This window comes from Bidens hawaiensis, unplaced genomic scaffold, assembly GCF_021521415.1.
Source record: "Bidens hawaiensis isolate Kalapana, Puna unplaced genomic scaffold, B.hawaiensis_p1.1 tig00002212_1, whole genome shotgun sequence".
Taxonomy (NCBI): domain Eukaryota; kingdom Viridiplantae; phylum Streptophyta; class Magnoliopsida; order Asterales; family Asteraceae; genus Bidens; species Bidens hawaiensis.
Genome location: NW_027491118.1, coordinates 63,482 through 83,856, shown reverse-complemented (window position 1 = coordinate 83,856; position 20,375 = coordinate 63,482). Strand labels below are relative to the sequence as shown.

Sequence of the window (20,375 nt, the reverse complement as noted above, 5' to 3'; positions counted from 1 at the left end):
GGGGCAGTTGACGTGAAAGAGAGGGAGATAATGCAGTTTACATAGACCGAGAGAAAAAAAACACGTCTTAAAGTGTAATGTTATGATTAAGATAAAGATACGGCCATAATATTGAAATAGTAAATATAACTATTTACACATTTATAGTTTATAATTTTAAAGATACACGGTCCGTGTTATATACGTTGTATTAATATTTGAAAGATGTTATTTGAACATATTTTTGCTTAATATTTGATGGGATAACCCCATAATTATGTAAATACAATCATCGTATGTCGTGGATGAAGCCCTAAACAAAATGTGTAGGTGATTACCAAGTTAGGCTGAAAAATAGTAGTAAACCGCAATCTACGTTTAAAGAGGGTTTTACCATGAGTTATATGCAAAGCATATGACAAAAGCATTTATTTTACATGACTAGAGTCTGATACGGGAAATTAAAATGCTAGAGAACGTATTAGGAAAATGTCAGTAACTTTCAAAAGCTAAAAATATTTTCATTTAAAATATTTGAAGATAAAGTAGAAGACCGACGACTGATTAATCTATTCAAAGGAACACCCAATAAATTAACGAATTAACGAATCATTGGTTAATGTTTCTTTGAAAAGGGCAATGGAAAAGATGCATCGACAATGAAACGAAAACCACAGGCTTCAAAGATGAGAATCCAGAAAGCAAGAGTAAAAGAAACACATTTTTTTTATTATTTTATTATTAATAATTTTGGAATTTAATCTTTATTTAACCTAAAATACGGACCAGCATAAATGTTCTTTTCTTTTATTAAAATTCCATTTAGTTTAATGTTATACCTTTTAAAAAGATTGTAAATCAGAAATAATAGTATTTAAATTAGCTTCTTTTGTTGTAATAATAACATAATAATAAGTTGGATTAGTGATTAATCATAATCATTTAAGTACTTTTGAGAGGTGAAATAATTATATCAGTTTGAACATGCAACTCTATAACTTATTGCTTATGTTTATTTTAAAGGTTGACCTATAAAGTAATTAAAAACTTTAATCATTAGTGTTAGAATATAGTTGAGTGATCACTTTATATGTTATTTTCTAAGTAGTGACATGATATAAAAAAATGTTTTGTTTTAGAGTTTACAATCGTAAATGTAAACCGTGAGCTATTCAAGATCGACTTGTTAAAAGCTTAATTCAAGTCAACTTTAAACAAGTTCAAGTCTGAAGTAACGCTTACTTAACCAAGGAGTTTTATTCTTGGCCGGCTTCATGAACCAAGCTTGAATTAGTTCCTATGCATAAGTAAACATATTGCTTTAATGAAAACAAATACTATTATATTATAAAGTTGTGCTTGAGCTTTAGGCCTGGTATAAATAACAAGGCGAATTCAAACAACTCGATTTCAAATTCAAGCTCTTCTAAGTTAAACGAACATATACTAGCCAAAAAGGTCTAAACTCAAGCTTAAGAAATCGGTAATTTCACACCAATATTAATTTGAGTCATAAAAAAAAAATTGTTTTCATTATATTTTGGCACATTAAATTATAATTAGAGTTTAGATATTCTTTTTTTTTATTTTAACGGCATTAACTTGTTGATAACAGTAGCGATGAGCTTGGGATGGTACCAGTACCGAAAATTTGGTACCGATTTGGTACTAAATTGATATCGATACCGAATATGCTCATCCCTAGATAGTAGTGTTCTCCCAAAGAGTCATAACACTTATCAACTTCTTCTTAACCAAGTTCGATCCTAAAACAACAATATTCTCTTCCTTTTAATAACATACACTTATATTGGCTTAGATGTTCTTGTAAGTTTTATTAACTTAGATGTTCTTGTAACGTTTTATTTTGCATTTATAAATCCAATAAATAACTTTATGAAATAACCAAAAAGCTCACATATTGTCATATAGATATATACTCATATTCGAATATCATACCACTTACAACTACTAGATGTCATGTCACTTATATATATGCACACACACATACAATTTACAAAAACCAATTTCAAACTACATTAATGGCACAAAATAAAACGTTACATTGTTGATATATAATGTATAATATTATATATTGATTGATCAATGGAACCACAATTTCCAGGTTCAATTGGTACAAGTTCAAGTCTAGTCCTAAGACTAGGCCAAGCTTTGTTTTCTGTTGCATCTTTGCTGTTCATGTGTGTTGGTGTTCAATTCTATGCATATACTTCTTTCTGGTAATTATTATCATTCGCGTAATTGTCTGCTTGACTTTTGTTTCGATGTAATCATTACTTTTTAGTTTAAAATATCATATTGGTTTGTTTTATTATTAATTGAAATGGGTATTTGTTTTTTTGTTTGTTTGGTTGGTTATTTAGTTTCTTGGTGACGATTAAAGGGTTAACAATTCCGTGGAGTTTGACACTAGCGATGGTGGATGCGTTCTCCGTGTTTGTTAAACGTCCGTCTCGGTTGTCGTTGTTGGTGATTGGGTACGTTGTTTGATTGATTTGGATTAGGAGTGGCAAACGGGTCGGGCTAAAAGGTGTCGGGTTATAACGGGTTTTGGTTTAAGATGTGGGTTTGGTTTAAAAAATGATTTTTTTAATCAGTCCACATATTTTATACACGTGTTTAAATGCCGGTTACGTGTGTGTACCGGGGTTGGTAAACGCGTAACCTGGCTCTGATATGCGTTTAACACGGCACGCCCCACAAGTAATTGGTGCCGGTTACACGTGTTTAATGTTGGTTATCATCCTGGTGCCGGTTACGCTTGCAAGGCCTCGGCGCATGCTAATCTCAGCTCGTGGTGTGTAACTGGCCTTGCACGAGTAACCAGCACCGGTTATGTACAACATTAGTTACACGTGTTTAATGTCGGTTACATGTGTTTAATGCCGGTCACGTCCATTCTGCATACTTTTTGGATATTAACTAATATATTTTTTTTGGCAGATTCTTGCGTTTCTGTTGCTAGCTGCTGCGTGTTCAACCGCGAGTGTATCGGATTTCATGGTTACGGAAGCTGGTGCCGCGTTTTGTGGTGGACAAATGTGCAATAGGTATCGATTATCTGCGGCCATGGCGTGTTTGTCTTGGTCATTGTCACTCACTTCGGCTCTCTTAAATCTTTGGCTTCTGCCTTGTTTGTATTCTAATTATTAGATAACTTTTTTGATATGCTCAATGGCATGTACTTTTTTTCTTTAAAGGTCAAGTACTTTTTTTTCTTTAGAGGACCTTAAATTTTACAGTAAGAGAGAATAATATTCTAGAAAAAAACATGTGTTCACCATAAGATTCAAAGGTAGACTTTTACTAGCTTTAAAGCTAGACCTCCCATTCTTTGATAAACTTTGGACGGCCATTGGGGATTTTCTTTATTCTCTTTAGGGAAGGCATACCTCATTATTCACCCAACTCACATTGGTATCGGGCAACGAGGTTTTTCGACACTATTAGTGGACGAGAGATGAGACATGGTGAGAGGATAGAGAGGTCCGTTATTTATGGTCATGGATTGTCTGTGAACCGAGAATGTTGGTCTTGAGAGAGATTAAAAGAAAAGGTAAAGTCGTTGGTGGACAAAAAATGCGGTCCATAGGCCAGGCTATGGGTAGGCCTATTGAGGCCTCGGGTGTGAAGGCATTGTGTTGCTGATGCTCTAAAGATTTTTATGAATCTACCCATATTAAGGCCTCGGGTGTGAAGGCATTGTGTTGCTTATGCTCTAAAGATTTTTATGAATAATTTAACTTTATATTTACTTTTTATAACTCAATTAGTTATTATAATAAACTAATAAGTTTCTGTAAGCTGTATATGTCTTTACAACTTGAATATGACTTTTTAAGTATACTTTTTTAACAATATAACTTAGAGCATTCCTCTTAGTGTAAATTTCGTAAACAAAATTTTATTAACTAACAATTTCTAAAGACAATTTATAGATACAAATTTTACAATCATAACGTAAACTTTATTTAAAAAAAATATAAAATACATAAAAGGGGGCCTACGCCTTCCCGTTAGCCCCCCCACGAACGGTTTCTCAACAAAAAGAGGATGCAGCGTGCGTGACCAGTTCATCCATCAAGTGATAATATGACGTCAATGGCTTTTAAAGACGCCAAACTTTGAGCGCTTATGATTATGTGTTGTGGTTTAACTAAATAAGTAAATTAACTAAAAAAGAATAACAGGTTGGTTTGAGGCGGACCACATCTTACTTATCAATTTGGGCGTTAATGGGTTGGCACCGGTGGGCTTAATGCTCGGCTTTCACAAGCTCGTTTTGGTGTTTGGTAAAGACATGGGGGCTTAACGCTCGGCTTTCACAAGCTCGTTTTGGTGTTTGGTAAAGACATGGTTTTGGGCTTTATGCTTCCATTTTTGTTTATATGAGTAAACAAATCAACCCAAAGATATAAAGTTTTAACACACAGGATCCATTTGTAACATTAATGGGTTAAATTTTAGGCCCAGTTTGAATCCACTAGACCTACACACCCCATGTTCTTCTTTGATCTTCCTTTTGTTGTTTTACAAAGATATAAAATAAAAACTAAAAACCAGGCCAAGTAATAATAACCTCTTTTGTACATGTGTTTGGTGAATGTTTGAAGGTGTTAAGGGTGATTTAAAAACTAATGGAATGTGTTATGTCGAAACTAAATCTTTTTTCAAAATTGAAAATCAGACACCAAATTACGTAATTTTATCGAACTAACAATTATACGATAATTGTTTAGAACGTAAGTAATGGGGTAATGCCCCATTGACACCTAAGCTTGAAACAACCTCGACATTACTACACTCATTCTTAGAACTTTGGGGTGACAACGGTTTCATGGAAGTGGGTGGACCCCACTCTTTTATAAGCAATCACTATTAATCATTTTATTTTTATTTTAATATGATTTAATTACTATTTTATTTATGTATGATAGGTGAAACCATTACGCATGCAGTGATGCGATTTAATGTCTTTTATTTTATTATTTTATTGTGAAATCACCACGGATACTCTAAACAATCATCATATTAACCAAGGCCGATTTTGAAGGAGGGCTGGGTGGTCGACGGCCTCTGGCTCGATCACCCTAGTAGGCCCGAATTGTAAAAAATGTTTATATATAAATATTTTTAAATGTGCATTCTTAATGTTTAAACTCAATATCTCAACTTATTTAAACCCATTTCAATAAATAAAAATTGTTTACACAACCCAAACCATAACAAAAAAGCCCATCTAAACATATAGTTGTTTAAGCCCAACTTTTTTCTCGCCATGGTATTAACAGCCATCTTATAGCTAACTCGTATTACAATCAGGCGTGGATCTAGCATACGTTGAGGGGTTTTAGTGCAGATTCTTTTTTCCCCTAGTTTTATATATTAACTACCCCTTAACCGAATATCTTTTAGCCTCCACTGTCCAACTCTTCTTCTATATCCGTTACTAAATTTACAATATATATAATTCTACACATCCGCCAAAGTGGGCCCGGTTCGTAAAGGTTATTGGGTCATTGTGATCAACTAGCATTAAGACAGGCCCATTGGTCTGACACAAATAATTAACCGGAATAACCGGGTGCTTTCAGTGTGCGGGTCACTTGTTTTGGGTCTGTCAATATATGCATCGTGGTCACCTTCCACACGAGCTTCGTGGCATATTGTTCTCCTTAAGTTAGCCACGTATACAAAAATCTGCTACACAAAACCACTATATATTGATTTGTATATATATGTTGTATAATGAATAATATTATTTAAACATTACAATGATTGTTGATACATTATAATTAATATGTCATATCGACTTGACATCCAAGTTGACATAATAAAATGTTTAAAAAGTGTAACATCTAACATGCAATTAAAAATCATTGGGATACAATATAAAGGGAATACACTAGTATTAAAAGTTAAAACTACACAAAAAGTTGGACCTACCAATTCTTAAGAAACCTTATCATGAAAAAAAAATTGAAAGCATTCTAAAAGCATATAATATAGGTTGTAAGTATTTTAGTGTAATCAAGTTGCTTCACTTTTTTAAATAAAAGAACTTTTATTGCTTGGTAAGGACTTCACTAACCTTATGATTGGTGAGTTAGTGATAATAAGGGAAATCTCTTAGAATTGTTAAAATTTACGCCCTAGGGCGAGTAAAGTTTAGGCCTTAGGTAAAATAAAAACTCTATAATTGGGTTATGAATTGAGCGGATAAAAATTTAAGTCTGAGTAAAAAAATGGGCGTATTTGGTAATTGGGAATTTATTTATTCGTTTAGGCCTTCATTTTTTCATTTAGGCATCCATTTGTACGTTTGGGCCTCTCTTTCTTTGTTTGGAAGTTTATTTCTTTATTATGCCTCCATTGCTTCGTTTGGACTTCCATTTCTCTGTTTGGGGCCTTCATTTCTTCAATTGGCTTCCATTTGTTCGTTTGGGCCTTTATTTCTTCGATTGGGAATCCGTTTATTAGTTTCATTTCCATTTCCATTTCTTTATGTAGGCTTCTCTTTCTTTGTTTGGTTTCCATTTCTTCAGTTTTTGCTTACATTTCTTCATTTTGACATCCATTTGTGCATTTTCGCTACCATTTGTGTATTTTGGATTTCATTGGTGCATTTTGGCTTCCATTTCTGCACCTGGCCTTCATTTATTCATTTTGACATCCGTTTATGCATTTTGGCTTCCATTTATTTGTTTGGCTTTATTCATTCATTTTAACCTCCGTTTATAGTGGGGACCATGATAATATCACCGATAACGCATGCATGACGGAATAACGATGAAAACTGATAGGGATATTACCAAATAAAATTTTATTTTTGTATCCCATGCTTCATTCATTCATTGATCGATAACCAATGTTTGATCAAATTTTTAAGCATATACAACATGTCATATTCGAGTAAAGAAGTCATGAGGAAATTGAATAATGTCACCTAACAACACTTATTTTAAATGAGTTGTTAATCTTTCACCATAACCTGATATGCCTTATTGTGTTTTGGATTCTTTCTATATTAACAAACAAAACTATTTATGTGCAAAAGATTTTAAGATTCATTGATCATTTTAAAGGTAAATGATTATTAAACGACAAATACAATAAGATTACAAAGTTAAAAATAGACAAAAGGAGTTCCCAATAATTAAAATATATATATCCACTTTAAAATATATAACCACTAGATATATTATAATTTTTTAAATCAGACACGAAATCAGGAGAAGATCAACAAGGTTTATAAAATAGGCGTGCTCATGGAGGTTTATATACAGGGGCGTCTCCGAGAATTTATATACCTCGGTCGAGCCAAAATAAAAAGGCCCATAGGCCTCAACGAATAACGAATATGTAAACTAATTTTTTTATAACGGACGGTTAATGTTATAACAATAAACATAGTAAAAATATAGTAGTAATATAATGCCCCAATTTTCGAAACCCTAAAATAAAATGTTTATACAAATTATTAATACATAAATTATGAGAATTAGTATAGTTATTTTAATAAAAACTTAAGTTTTTTAAATTATTTAATGGATTACATAAATGTATGTTGTTGACATAAAAGTAATTAAATTAAGGGTGTGTATAACAAAAACAAAATAAAAGGTGGTGAGTATGTAAATAATAAATTTAATAATGAAATAAAGAGCATAGGCTATTTTTTGTCGTTCCTTAAAACTTGATTTTGAAGTCCTCGATCTCTAATCGATTTCTTTTTTGGATTAGTAGGTTTAGAAAAAGGTTATGAATACTTGGTGTACGGATGCGTTAATGATGAAGATTAAGTATTTCGTCATCTTAAGTGGTGGAATAAGATACTTTATAATCATGTTTTAATATCTTCAAACTAGTAATGTTAGTATAAAAAAAACTATACATGAAGCAACATTATCTTTTAATTTATAAAGACACGATAATTGCACGTCAATCGGTTTCAAATGTCATCCATTTTAGTATGGATTTATAAGTAAATATTAGTTACAAATCTATTTTATTATTTTTTTTATAAATCAAGTACAAGGGTTAGTTAACTATATTGTAAAACTTGAAGGTTAACACTTTTTTTGTTTAATTAATATTTACTGTATGCCAAGATTAGAGATTAGTATTTACTTTATGTAAAAAAAAGGTGAAAACACTATATGTCGAGATTGATGAGTAGATGACAATATATTTTAATATTAAAAATTTAAAATAGATCAGGGACCAGTTATGTCATATCCCTTAACTTCATTTGAAACAAATTGCATCTTTCACATGTGCCTTTATATTCCGGCGCACATGAAGTTTTCCGGCGAGTTCTAGACACCATAATTAACGACCAATCGACCAATTGATAGCGTCGTTTGATTTAGGATCATTTACCGATAAATATATATATATATATACATAAAAAAATTTGGCCCCCTAAAATTGCGTGCCCGGCCGAAGGTGCGGCTCGCCAGCCCTCCGGGCCGGCCCTGTTTATATGTATATGTATATGAAGAAACACTAACCGGACCCCGGACAGATTACTGGTAACCTGGGGGTTGGATAGCTGTTTCCCACGAGGGGTTAGACCCTTGGAAGATGGTTCTTCTGATAACCTGCAAAACAGACACCGTGAGCTCGTCACTGAGAAGGGGGGGGGTTCCTCCTTGTGACCACCCTCCGGCGTGAGAATCAGACTAGATTGCTCTTTAAATATAAAAGTATATTAAGAGATTGCTAGAGCAGATATCAGGTATATATATGATGATAAGAGATAATGTAATAATGTGTTGAGATGATCATACCATTTGGGGTATTTATAGCCGAAGGTAGGTTTCCAAGGAGGTATGGCCGGCTGCTACAGTGTTCCTGTTTATCAACAGTAGCCTACGCACGTGCCCTGCTGGTAGTTGGTGGGTAGGCAGCGGCTGATAGTGACCAGGCCTGCTGTGTACTATTCCCTTTCCACCAACTGCCGGCTACGCACGTGGTATGACAGTAGTTGGTGAGTAGGCAGCGGCTAATAGTGATACAGTACAGGAGCATGCTGCTCGCCATACTGTATCAGTGAGCTGTCGTATCTCTGATCAGATCTTTCGCCCATACCTCGTCAGGTACAGTAAAAGATCCTTCAGTATACGGACTGGCTTATTTGGGCGGGAGTATTCCCCCTCCCGCCTCTGTGCGGGATTGCTCCCGGCTTGGCTCATTCCTTCAGGTGACACTGAATGATCGAGAGCTAAGTGCCTTGTGCGTGTAGCCATGCTGCACGGGTGGCCTTCCCTAATGGCTTGTATCCGAGGCTGCGGGGACAGGCGGAGTCCTTCACCATTGGGAGGCATTTCCTGCGGGACCAGCTTGCGTACTGCGCGTAAGGACGTCACGTCTCTGAGCATGGTTGGTTCTGCGGATCCAGTTGGTCTCTGCGCAGACTTCCCTGTTTAGGGTGAGTCTTGCGGGTCCAACTGGGCTCTGCTGGGACCTACCTCTTCAAGTCCCCCCAGTCCAATGTTCTTCTCATGAGTGTTTAATAAAGTGAGGTGAACTTTTGGACTTGAGCAAAGGGTTTTGAAAAGGGTTTTGTAAGGTTTTCCATGGGGATTCTTTCCGCGGAAGTCCTTGTCACTTGCAGAAATGCCCGAGTTTCCTGCTTGGTCTTTGGGTATGATGCGGGTAGGTCTGTAACCTCCTCGCAAGTCAGGAGCATTGAGTTCCAGTTGTATGGATTTTCCATGAGGTTTTGGTAGTTTTGAACATAGTGATCAATTATGTTAAGACCACCAATTCCCTCCTGGAGCTTCAAACAACGTAGTTCTCGACGTTCCCGCTATGCGGGGATGTTATTTCCGTTTCCGCAAGCATTGCCCAGAAGATCCTTCTTGGTTTCAATTCCCAGCGGAGCGCTAGGTATGTGAAGGGTTTTGCCTTAACACTGTACCTGCGCTCGTCTTACGGTTACTTTACTTCCAAGGTATTCCTGGCGTCAATTCCCTGCGGGTGCTAGGTATGTGAAGGGTTTTGCCTGAACACTGTACCCGCAGCCGTCTTATAGTTACTTGGTTGCCGAGGTACTTGGCTTCAATTCTCTGCGGGTGCTCGGTATGTGAAGGGTTTTGCCTTTACACTGTACCCGCATCCGTCTTACGGTTACTTGTTTGCCAAGGTTTATTTGGTTTCAATTCCCTGCGGGTGCTAGGTATGTGAAGGGTTTTGCCTTTACACTGTACCCGCAGCCGTCTTACGGTTACTTGTTTGCCAAGGGGTAAAGGGGTATTTTCCCGCTTACTTTTTAATATTTTCGAATTTTGAATTTTGAAATTCGAAGAGTTGGTGAAAAGATCAGAACAGTCCAAACCTTTGATACGTCGTGCGACGGTTTCTTCTGACTTTGTCAGGACGTGCAGGAAGTTATGGTGACGTGACAGAACATGGTCATTCCAGTCGCTTTTTCAGGCGCGTGGGCGCGATTTTTCGGGCGCGTGGCCGCGAAATTACTGGCATACGTCCTTTCAACAGCTGTTGCCAGCTTGCTTTTTGCCACGTGTCATAGTTTCATTGCACATTCGATTTCTCTCTCCCCCGCATTAAATTCACCGCATTAATTGCGATTACTATATAAAGGGGGAGAGGGTTATTTTGCAATTCACACTTTTCACTCTTCTCTTCATCTTTAAGGCGATTTCCGGCGAATACTCCTTTATTCAATCGAGCATTCTCTCGAAATCGTTCTCTTCTTTCTCTGCAAGATGTCTTCTCGTGATGCTGAAGCTATAGCTGACGACAGGGGTACTGCTGGCGAGTGCCAGTGTGCTCTGCCCGGCGATCAGTACCGGTATGTTGTCAGGAAGTTCATGCTCGATCATCTCGAGCCTGAGTTTCCTGAATCCCACCAGACCGTGTACGATGCCCCCAGAGGCAAGATCGGGGTTTATGCTGCATTTTTTGTCTATGGGAATCTTAGATTCCCATTGACAAAATTTGTTTACCGTGTCCTTGAGAGGCACGGTGTTCATTTGACCGAGCTGCACCCCATGGCGATCGCCAAGATTCGCCATTTTGAGTGGGTGTGCCGGATTTTGGGCATCGAGCCCCATGTGGACCGCCTGATGACCTTCTATACCTGGAGGTGCATCCAGGGGTGGTACACCTTGACGACCCGTATTAAGGGTCTGAAGATTTGCGACACCGAGCGCAGTCTTCGCGCGTGGAAGCAGGAATTCTTCTACATTTCTGCCCGCGCCATCCCCCTTGCCATGAAGTTTAAAAATGGCCAAGCGATACCGAGCCTTCACGCCCCCAACTACCAGGAGGCGGAATGGTTTTCGAAGATATCCCGGATCCAATCTCCGGTTTACCGGTTTGCGGAGTCCGGGATGGTCATGTTAGGGATGAGCCGGGTGTGGAAGGATGCGTCTCAGGTTCCCATCCTTCTCGAATACGGTTTGAACTCTATTCCCTATGGTATGTCTTGTCTTTCTTTTTGATACGCGTTTGTCTTCTAACTGTTTATTCTTTCAGAGGGAAATGATTTGGAGTCGCTTCTGTACCCGCGGGAAACCGACGGTCCTGCGCGGATGGGTACTCGTGCTCTGGACGAGGGCGAGTTGCCCATCCTGGAGCAAACGGCGGATCGGTTTGTGGAGGTCTATCCGCTGGGCCACGAGATCCTGAGCCACCGGCGGCCAGGTAAGGCGATATTCTTTCCTCAATCCCTCAATGCTGTACCCGCTGCTGGAATTCCTGACCCGTCTTCTTCTGAGGAATCCTCAGATGCTCCTCCGTTGGTGCGGAAGAAGAAGGCTGCTGCCGGCGTGAAGGGGAAGGAGAAGGCCTCCACAGCTTATCCAGTGGTTCTATCTGACTCGGAGTCAGATAGTGAAGAAGTGGCGGGGAAGCCTGGTGGTGAGAAGACCACTGCTCCGGAGGCTACGACCGTTACCTCCGGAGAACCAACGAAGACGACGGTGACCGGTACCAAGAGGCCGGCTCCATCGGGTTCCTCCCCGCCCGTCCGTACGTTCAGGGTCAAGAAAACCCGTAAGTACAATCATAATGTCTGTAGATTTATCACTTCATAAATTTATCCAACACTCTCCTCTTTGTGCAGGCGTGGATGTTGACGCATTCCGGGGTGAAGCGCAGAGGAGTACCCTTCCGCCAATGACGGTAGGCTTGGTCAGCCTACCTGAGGCGTCGACCCAGGTGACCGCGCCTGCTTCCGCTGGTTCAGTTGCTCCTGAGCAGACTGTTCCAGCTGAGATGACGTCCCCGCCGGCCGTGAGTGCGATTTTTACAGCATCCTTCACAGAGCCGGCGGTTACTGCTGCTGCTGACTACGAGGCGGCGACCACGGCGGTGACCACAACGGCGACCACGGCGGCTGCCACCATGCCCGCGCCACCGGCACCGATGGCCGGATCATCAGGTACGCGCAGGGCTTCCCGCCGATCTTTGCCACCTTCCCGTCTGCCTGACCTGTTGGATGGATTTCCTTTAGGTTCAGGTGATGGGTTTGGCGGCTATCGGCCTGTCATTGACCCTACAGGTGCGTGGGGTTCCTTTCTTTTTCCCTTGTTTTTTATCATCTTTTCCTTACTGCCTTTGTTTCTTTTGCAGTGTCGGATTCCAATGAAGTGTATGTTCCGCGATGGAACATACGCCGAGGAACAACCCTTCGTACCCCTGTGGAGTGCGTGGACTGGGCTCGCCACGCTGCTCCTCATGGTGCGTTGGGGGAAGCCATGGCTAGCTACCAGGAGGGTAGTCTAACCAATGAGCTTCGGGTTCTCCAAGCCCGGATGCAGCCGCGCGTCGAGCTGCTTTGTCGTGAAAACGACAAGTTGAAAGCAGCTCGCGCCAAGGACGTATCTGAGGCGCGTGCTCTTCGGGAGGAGAACCAACAGCTGGCGGCTGCTGCCGCCGACAAGGAGAAGGCCTTCAAGGCCCTCGAGGTTGAAGTTCAGGCGCGACTCGAGGCCCGCTCCAAGGCTGCCCAAGCTGTGAATGAACAGCTTCGGCTGGCCAGGGAGACTGCGCGAAACGCAACCGAGAGGGCTGCCAAGGCTGAAGCCATTGCTGAGCCTTTGCGTGTGGAGAATGAGGAGCTCAAGGCCAAATTAGAGGCTCTCCAACGCGCTCATGATGCCTTGGCAATGGAAGATGCCAAGAAACTCCAGGAAATCCTGGACCAGAGGGGGGTGCTTGACCACACCGAGCGGAAACTTAAGGGCGTCGAAGAGGCTGCCGCAAAGGAAGTTTTACTTGCCAACCTTAACAAGAGCGAAGCCGAACGCGCCCATAACGAAGCTCAAGCTGCCCTCCAATGGCTTCTTCGAGAAGCGTTGCCTCAGGTATGTTTAGTTTTATCTTCATGCTTTTCTTTTGTAAGAAAAGGTTCTAATACTTGTGTTTTCTTTGTAGGTTGTGCGTCGGGTCTTTTCAGAGACCTCTTACGATGATGCTATGACCGCAGCCCTCAACGCTTCTCATGAGGATGGGGAAAAGGCCGGCTTCTTGCTTGGTCTAGGGTTTGTTGAGAAAGGCGTCCCGCCTTCCAACTTCCCTTTGTTCGATGTGGATACCGAAGCCATTTATGACCAAGCATTGAACCAATACACCGCCTTCCCGCATCCAGTGGTGGAAAAGGTGGACGAAGTAGCTGCTGCTGATGATGGGTTAGCTGTCCTCAAAGCGTTCCTCGAACCACCCCGTTCTTCTGACGGAGCGGGTCCAAGTGGAAGCGGCCCTGAAGCTTGATCCTGAAGATCCCTTCCCATTGCTAAGATAGACTTGTATAGTTTTATTCTTTTAGGCGGGTAGTTACCCGGCCATTCTTGTAATATATTCTTGAAATATTAATCTTTTTGCGTATAAGATTGTTATTTCCTTCTTTGGGTTCCTTGCTTTATAAACTTATGACTTGCATACTTAGTTTAAATTAGCAATTTTCCAAGTGTTTAGAATAAGAACCTTTGAACGTGGTTAATAATGGGTTAAAGTTTCGCTTCCTCCTTCGTGATTGTGCGGGTAGAACCGTCACTTGCACTTGGTAGGATGGCTAAACTTTAACCTTCATCTGACCTGCGTGTAGGTTTTCCTTTTCGAAATTTCTAAGGCATTAAGATAAGTTAACCTTTGAACGTGGTTGATAATGGATTAAAGTTTCCGCTTCCTCTTTCGTGATTGTGCGGGTAAAACCGTCACTTGCACTTAGTAGGATGGCAAAAGTTTACCCTTATCTGACCTGCGTGTAGGTTTTCCTCACCTTTTGAGGATAAGTTAACCTTTGAACGTGGTTGATAACAGGAAGTCTTGCTTCCTCTTTCGTGATTGTGCGGGTAGAACCGTCACTTGCACTTAGTAGGATGGCAAAACTTTACCCTTATCTGACCTGCGTGTAGGTTTTCCTCACCTTTTGAGGATAAGTTAACCTTTGAACGTGGTTGATAACAGGAAGTCTTGCTTCCTCTTTCGTGATTGTGCGGGTAGAACCGTCACTTGCACTTAGTAGGATGGCAAAACTTTACCCTTATCCTTTTTAAGAATTTTGTTTTGAACCGTTCGATGCGCGGTTGTCGATAGGTTAGTGTTCGGTTTCCTTTCATGATTCATGCGGATAGACCGGCACTTTCATTTAATGGGATAATTGAACTCTTCCCCTTCAACTGACCTGCGTGAAGGTTTGTCAAGTTATTGGGTTCGTGCGGGTAGGACCGCCTTCCCACGCAACGACTTCACGTAATGTGAACGCCGTCACCAGTGTTGCATAGTTTAACCGTTCGACGCGCGGTTGTTGATAGGTTATTATTCAGTTTCCTTTAATGATTCATGCGGATAGATCGGCACTTTCATTTTTGGGTGCTGAACTTTTTCCCAAACTGACATGCGTGAAGGTTTGTCACGTTATTGGGTTCGTGCGGGTAGGACCGCCTTCCCATGCAATGACTTCACGTAATTATGCGGTGAAAACCGGCATATTAGTGTTCAGAAAAGTATAAATGTAAAATCATCAGCTTCGATGTTCTTAAAGAGAATCATTTCCATTAGAAGTGGCTCTTGGCCTTTTCTTTACAAATTGGAATTGATTTACATGCAGACTGTGTAAATGAGCTCCCTTCCATGTTGGGATGGGAGTGCCATCGAGCCGATACGCACCTGGTTCGGGATCTCGTTCTTTACGCAGCATGTAGTCTCGATTTTGAAGCTGGAATTGATTCGTGTTTTCCCCAGCTGAGGTTCTATACGCACCCGCCTGCTCAGCCTTTATTGTGCCACGAGGTGCGCGAGCGTCCCATCTCTGACAAATGCTTCGACCATGTCCTTTACGTCTATGCATTCTTCAGTGTTGTGGCCTTTTGTCTTGTGGAAGTCACAGTATTTGCTCCGATCAGCATCGTGACGATGTCGGATTATTGGAGGCTTTGGCCATGGGAGCTCTTCAGTGGCGAATATCTCAGTGACGCTTTTGGTGAGTGGCGTCCATCTGGAGTTCCGGTGCGACTGTACATTATCCCTTCCGCCTACTCGATGTTGCAAGCCGGATGAGGTGTCAAAGTTTACCCTTGACTGCCAAATGCCTAGCTTCCGTTTTTTATTTAGTCTGGCGGTGAGGACGTTGTCTTCTCTCGTCTTCTGAGTGTAGAGGTTTGTGCTCTGTGGGAGATCTCTACCCAGTTGCTTCTCTGTTTCCGCATAGCGTTTTGCTGCTGTCATGATGCCATCCCATGTGGATGGCATGCCATCTTTACCCGTTAGGGTGCGGATGAGCTCTGGGTCATGTGCGCCCTGGATGAAGGCAGCGCGAACAAGATCTTCGCTGATATTGCCCAAACTTAGCTTCTTTGAGTTGAAGCGAGTGATGAAGTTTGGCAGAGATTCATCTTCCTCTCGTATGCATTTGAGGATTGTCCATTGCTCCTCGGTATACTTCCGTTGCTGGCTGAAGTGTTGGCTAAACTTCTGTTGGAAGTCTGCCCAGTCGTAGATGTGGTTGACCGGTAGACGATCAAACCAAGCTCTAGCAGCCCCAACAAGCGTCATTTGGAACATGTAGCACCACGTGGGTTCCGTCCAATTGCTGACGGTTGCCCCCGCTATGAACCTGTTCAAATGATCGTCTGGATCAGATAAACCGTCATATGTGCCTATGTTAGGCATTTGTTTGGCACTCTTTGGGGCGATTGCTTCCGCAATGTCCCTTGCAAACTTGGACGTTCCTGCATTCGCAACGTTTGGTCTGAACGTTTTGGAGAAGTCTCGTGGACTTCCACTTGTGCTTTTTGGTTTGAAGGCTTGTCCAAAATGCCTTTTCGGTTGGGATTCCGTTTCCTTACGCTTCCCTTTTGCCCTATGGCGAGGGTTCGCGTCGGAGTCAGATTCCTCCGAGTCATCCTCCCAGTATTCGAATTCGTCGGCCTGTTGCACGGAACGCAAGCGTTCGTCCAACTCAGCCTGGAATTCCTTTTGTCGTGCCTCCGCCCATGCCTTAACTTCATCGAGAGTCTGGCGGGGGAGTCTTCGTTTCTCAAACTGGGTATCGGTGGATCCCAGTAGGCGATCATTTACTGCACTTGCCCCAGCTTTGGTAAGTGGGGTAGTGTTCGTAAAATTTACTTCACTTGCTCCGGCTTCGGTAGCCGAGGTAGTGTTCGTAAAAACTGTGTTGCCGGTATTCCTCCCAGTAGCTGGGGTTGTGGTTACCGGAATTTCTCTAACCATCTTTGTAAAAGTTTGAAAAAACTGGAGAAAATTGTAGTTCTAGCTTTATGCACGGATGGCGCCAATGAAGAAACACTAACCGGACCCCGGACAGATTACTGGTAACCTGGGGGTTGGATAGCTGTTTCCCACGAGGGGTTAGACCCTTGGAAGATGGTTCTTCTGATAACCTGCAAAACAGACACCGTGAGCTCGTCACTGAGAAGGGGGGGGGGGTTCCTCCTTGTGACCACCCTCCGGCGTGAGAATCAGACTAGATTGCTCTTTAAATATAAAAGTATATTAAGAGATTGCTAGAGCAGATATCAGGTATATATATGATGATAAGAGATAATGTAATAATGTGTTGAGATGATCATACCATTTGGGGTATTTATAGCCGAAGGTAGGTTTCCAAGGAGGTATGGCCGGCTGCTACAGTGTTCCTGTTTATCAACAGTAGCCTACGCACGTGCCCTGCTGGTAGTTGGTGGGTAGGCAGCGGCTGATAGTGACCAGGCCTGCTGTGTACTATTCCCTTTCCACCAACTGCCGGTTACGCACGTGGTATGACAGTAGTTGGTGAGTAGGCAGCGGCTAATAGTGATACAGTACAGGAGCATGCTGCTCGCCATACTGTATCAGTGAGCTGTCGTATCTCTGATCAGATCTTTCGCCCATACCTCGTCAGGTACAGTAAAAGATCCTTCAGTATACGGACTGGCTTATTTGGGCGGGAGTATTCCCCCTCCCGCCTCTGTGCGGGATTGCTCCCGGCTTGGCTCTTTCCTTCAGGTGACACTGAATGATCGAGAGCTAAGTGCCTTGTGCGTGTAGCCATGCTGCACGGGTGGCCTTCCCTAATGGCTTGTATCCGAGGCTGCGGGGACAGGCGGAGTCCTTCACCATTGGGAGGCATTTCCTGCGGGACCAGCTTGCGTACTGCGCGTAAGGACGTCACGTCTCTGAGCATGGTTGGTTCTGCGGATCCAGTTGGTCTCTGCGCAGACTTCCCTGTTTAGGGTGAGTCTTGCGGGTCCAACTGGGCTCTGCTGGGACCTACCTCTTCAGTATATGTTTCTTTTTAACAATGGAATGCACTAGTTAATTGATAATTTTTTTAAACTACGAATATTATCATACCCTTATTTAGCAACTTACACAATAATTACTCCTTGTCTAGGATTGAACCCATGGCCTCTTATCTAACAGGCTTGCACCTTTACTATATAGGCTAGTCCCGCAATGGCTTAATTATTCAAACTTAACTATATTATATTTAGGTATATTGGTTTTTATTAATCTCAACTATTACATTTTGAACACTGTCGGTCTCAACTAACGAATTGGCTCCTGACGATCCAAACTTATAATGCTTTGTTTCCAATAGTCCGCGACTAACAGAATCCTAACGTCGTTAGTTACATGTCGCCGGAAAAATGTTTTTGGCTGGAAAACTCAACATTTTCATCCCAAACATCATTGTAACTTTGTATCGAGCCTTTAAGAACCTTTATTATTGAGGTTGCCGGAATCCTAGAACCATCGTCGGAATCGGTTGGCGGTGCTCAAGTGGTGTTGGTTGGTTGGTGGTGGTCAATTGGTGGCGGTGGCGGTGTCAGGTGGTGTTCTCCAGGAATAAATGTGAGTTTTTTGGCCAAAAACATTTTTCCGGCACGACGTTAGGATTTTGTCAGTCGCAGACCGTTGGGAATAAATACGTTAAAAGTTGAGACTATCATGAGTCAATTCGTTAATTGAGACCGGCAGCGACCAAATACGATAGTTAGGATTAATAAACCAATATACTTTATATTTAACGTACATCTATCACCGCATGAAAACAAAACAGTCTGATCAGAAGCCCTAAAAACTATATCTTTAATTTCCAATAATTAAAGAGAAATGTGAAATTATGACATAGCATAAAAACGACACGTGCAATTTAATCTTATTAAAAAGTATACAATTAATTATGAATAAATTACATCCATAATCAGTTAATCACCACCCTAATCATATACATATAAATGATGGTTTGAAAACGTGTTTGGAAGGAGTTAAATGTTGCACCCCAAAACCAGCAACACGACGGAAACCTTCTTAAGATAGTGATATTATTATTATTATGACAGAATTACAAATTTTGTCTTTTAAAAAAAGCCAAAAACCGGTTCGTGTCCTTTTCTAAGTTTCCTTGCAGGCGGTGTCCTTTAAACTTTTTTTTTCTACACGTTATGTCCTTTACGCTAACTGGGTTAGAAAAACTCAGTTAAATGCCCTCACGTGAGACGCATGTGAGGGCATTTTTGTCTTTTCACCACCTGCAACTTCTTCCTCTTTCTTCTTCATTTTTCTTCTTTCATCCTACCAACACACTCTTATAACATTCATCTTCTTCACTCACTCTCTCTCTCTCTCTATAACATTCATAAGATTCAGAACTACCACCATCACCAACCAGCCACCACATGCCACCACCGCCATCACCACCCATCACCTGCTGTTGCGACCACTAATTTCCACCGGCAGCAGAAGGTTGAAATTGAATAGAGATTTGGGAGGCCACTAAAGATCCAAACCCAAACCCTAAATCATTTCACTGTTTGCAAACCCAAATCCCTTATTGATTCTCAATTATCTGCATTGTAGTTGCAAGCCCTAATTTTTATATATCAATCTATGGAGCCGTTGGTGGATGTGCGTGTATTGAATCAGAGCCGTTCATGAATTAGGGGTTGGGTGGCGGATGGTGATTAAGGGTTTGGTGTGGGTTATTGGGAAGGATGACGTGGAGGGTTTGAACACAAAAATGCCCCAAATTTGAACACAAACCTGAATCGGAATCAGTTTCTGAAGACAACCCATTTGAGCCCCAAGTTTTAGGGCTCCAAATCGACGAAATAAGTTTACTTGCACCGCCGGCGACGATTTTGGCCGGAAAAAGAAGGCCGTTACGCCAATTGGAGGGTTCCGGTCGGTCGTACGGAGTGGTTCTGGCGGAAATTGGTTTCCGTTTTGATATTTTACCGCCGGATCTGGCGTCTACGGCGGCGGGAAGACCGGAATCCATGGTGGGAATTGGTGTTTGGGAGTATGTGGGAGTCGGAAGAGATGTGAATCGGCGTTTGGTGGTGGTTATTGTGGGAGTGGATGAATAAAGAAGAAAAATGAAGAAGAAAAATGAAGAAAAATAATAATAAAGAAGAAAAATGAAGAAGAAAGAGGAAGAAGTTGCAGGTGGTGAAAAGACAAAAATGCCCTCACATGCGTCTCACGTGAGGGCATTTAACTGAGTTTTTCTAACCCAGTTAGCGTAAAGGACATAACGTGTAGAAAAAAAAAGTTTAAAGGACACCGCCTGCAAGGAAAGGACACGAACCGTAATTTGGCTTTTTTTAAAGGACAAAATTTGTAATTGGGTCTATTATTATTGTATACAAATGATGGGCCCACTGTACCCGGCCCCACACACCCACCAAACCCCTAACCCCAATACCCCCTACATACATATACAACCTGTCATGCCTTGAATACAGCCTGGTACTTAATTAACTTGATATTGTTTTAACTTTTAACATATATAGATGTTACAACTTACAACTTACAATCATATAAACATATATAGCATGAAGAAACCAATAAGATAAGTATAATAACTTTAAATAATTCATCTCAAACTATGATAAGCA

General features: G+C 41.3%; 1 protein-coding gene across 1 annotated transcript; it reads left to right on the top strand.

Moving 5' to 3' along the window:
* The first annotated feature begins 2,034 nt into the window (after positions 1 to 2,034).
* On the top strand, positions 2,035 to 19,844 carry LOC143610568 (CASP-like protein 5C3). The gene is made up of 4 exons (XM_077085014.1): positions 2,035 to 2,219; positions 2,364 to 2,477; positions 2,925 to 3,133; positions 19,534 to 19,844. The coding sequence occupies exons 1-4, from the start codon at positions 2,086 to 2,088 to the stop codon at positions 19,842 to 19,844; spliced, it is 768 nt and encodes a 255-aa protein (XP_076941129.1). The 5' UTR covers positions 2,035 to 2,085.
* Positions 19,845 to 20,375: the final 531 nt, after the last annotated feature.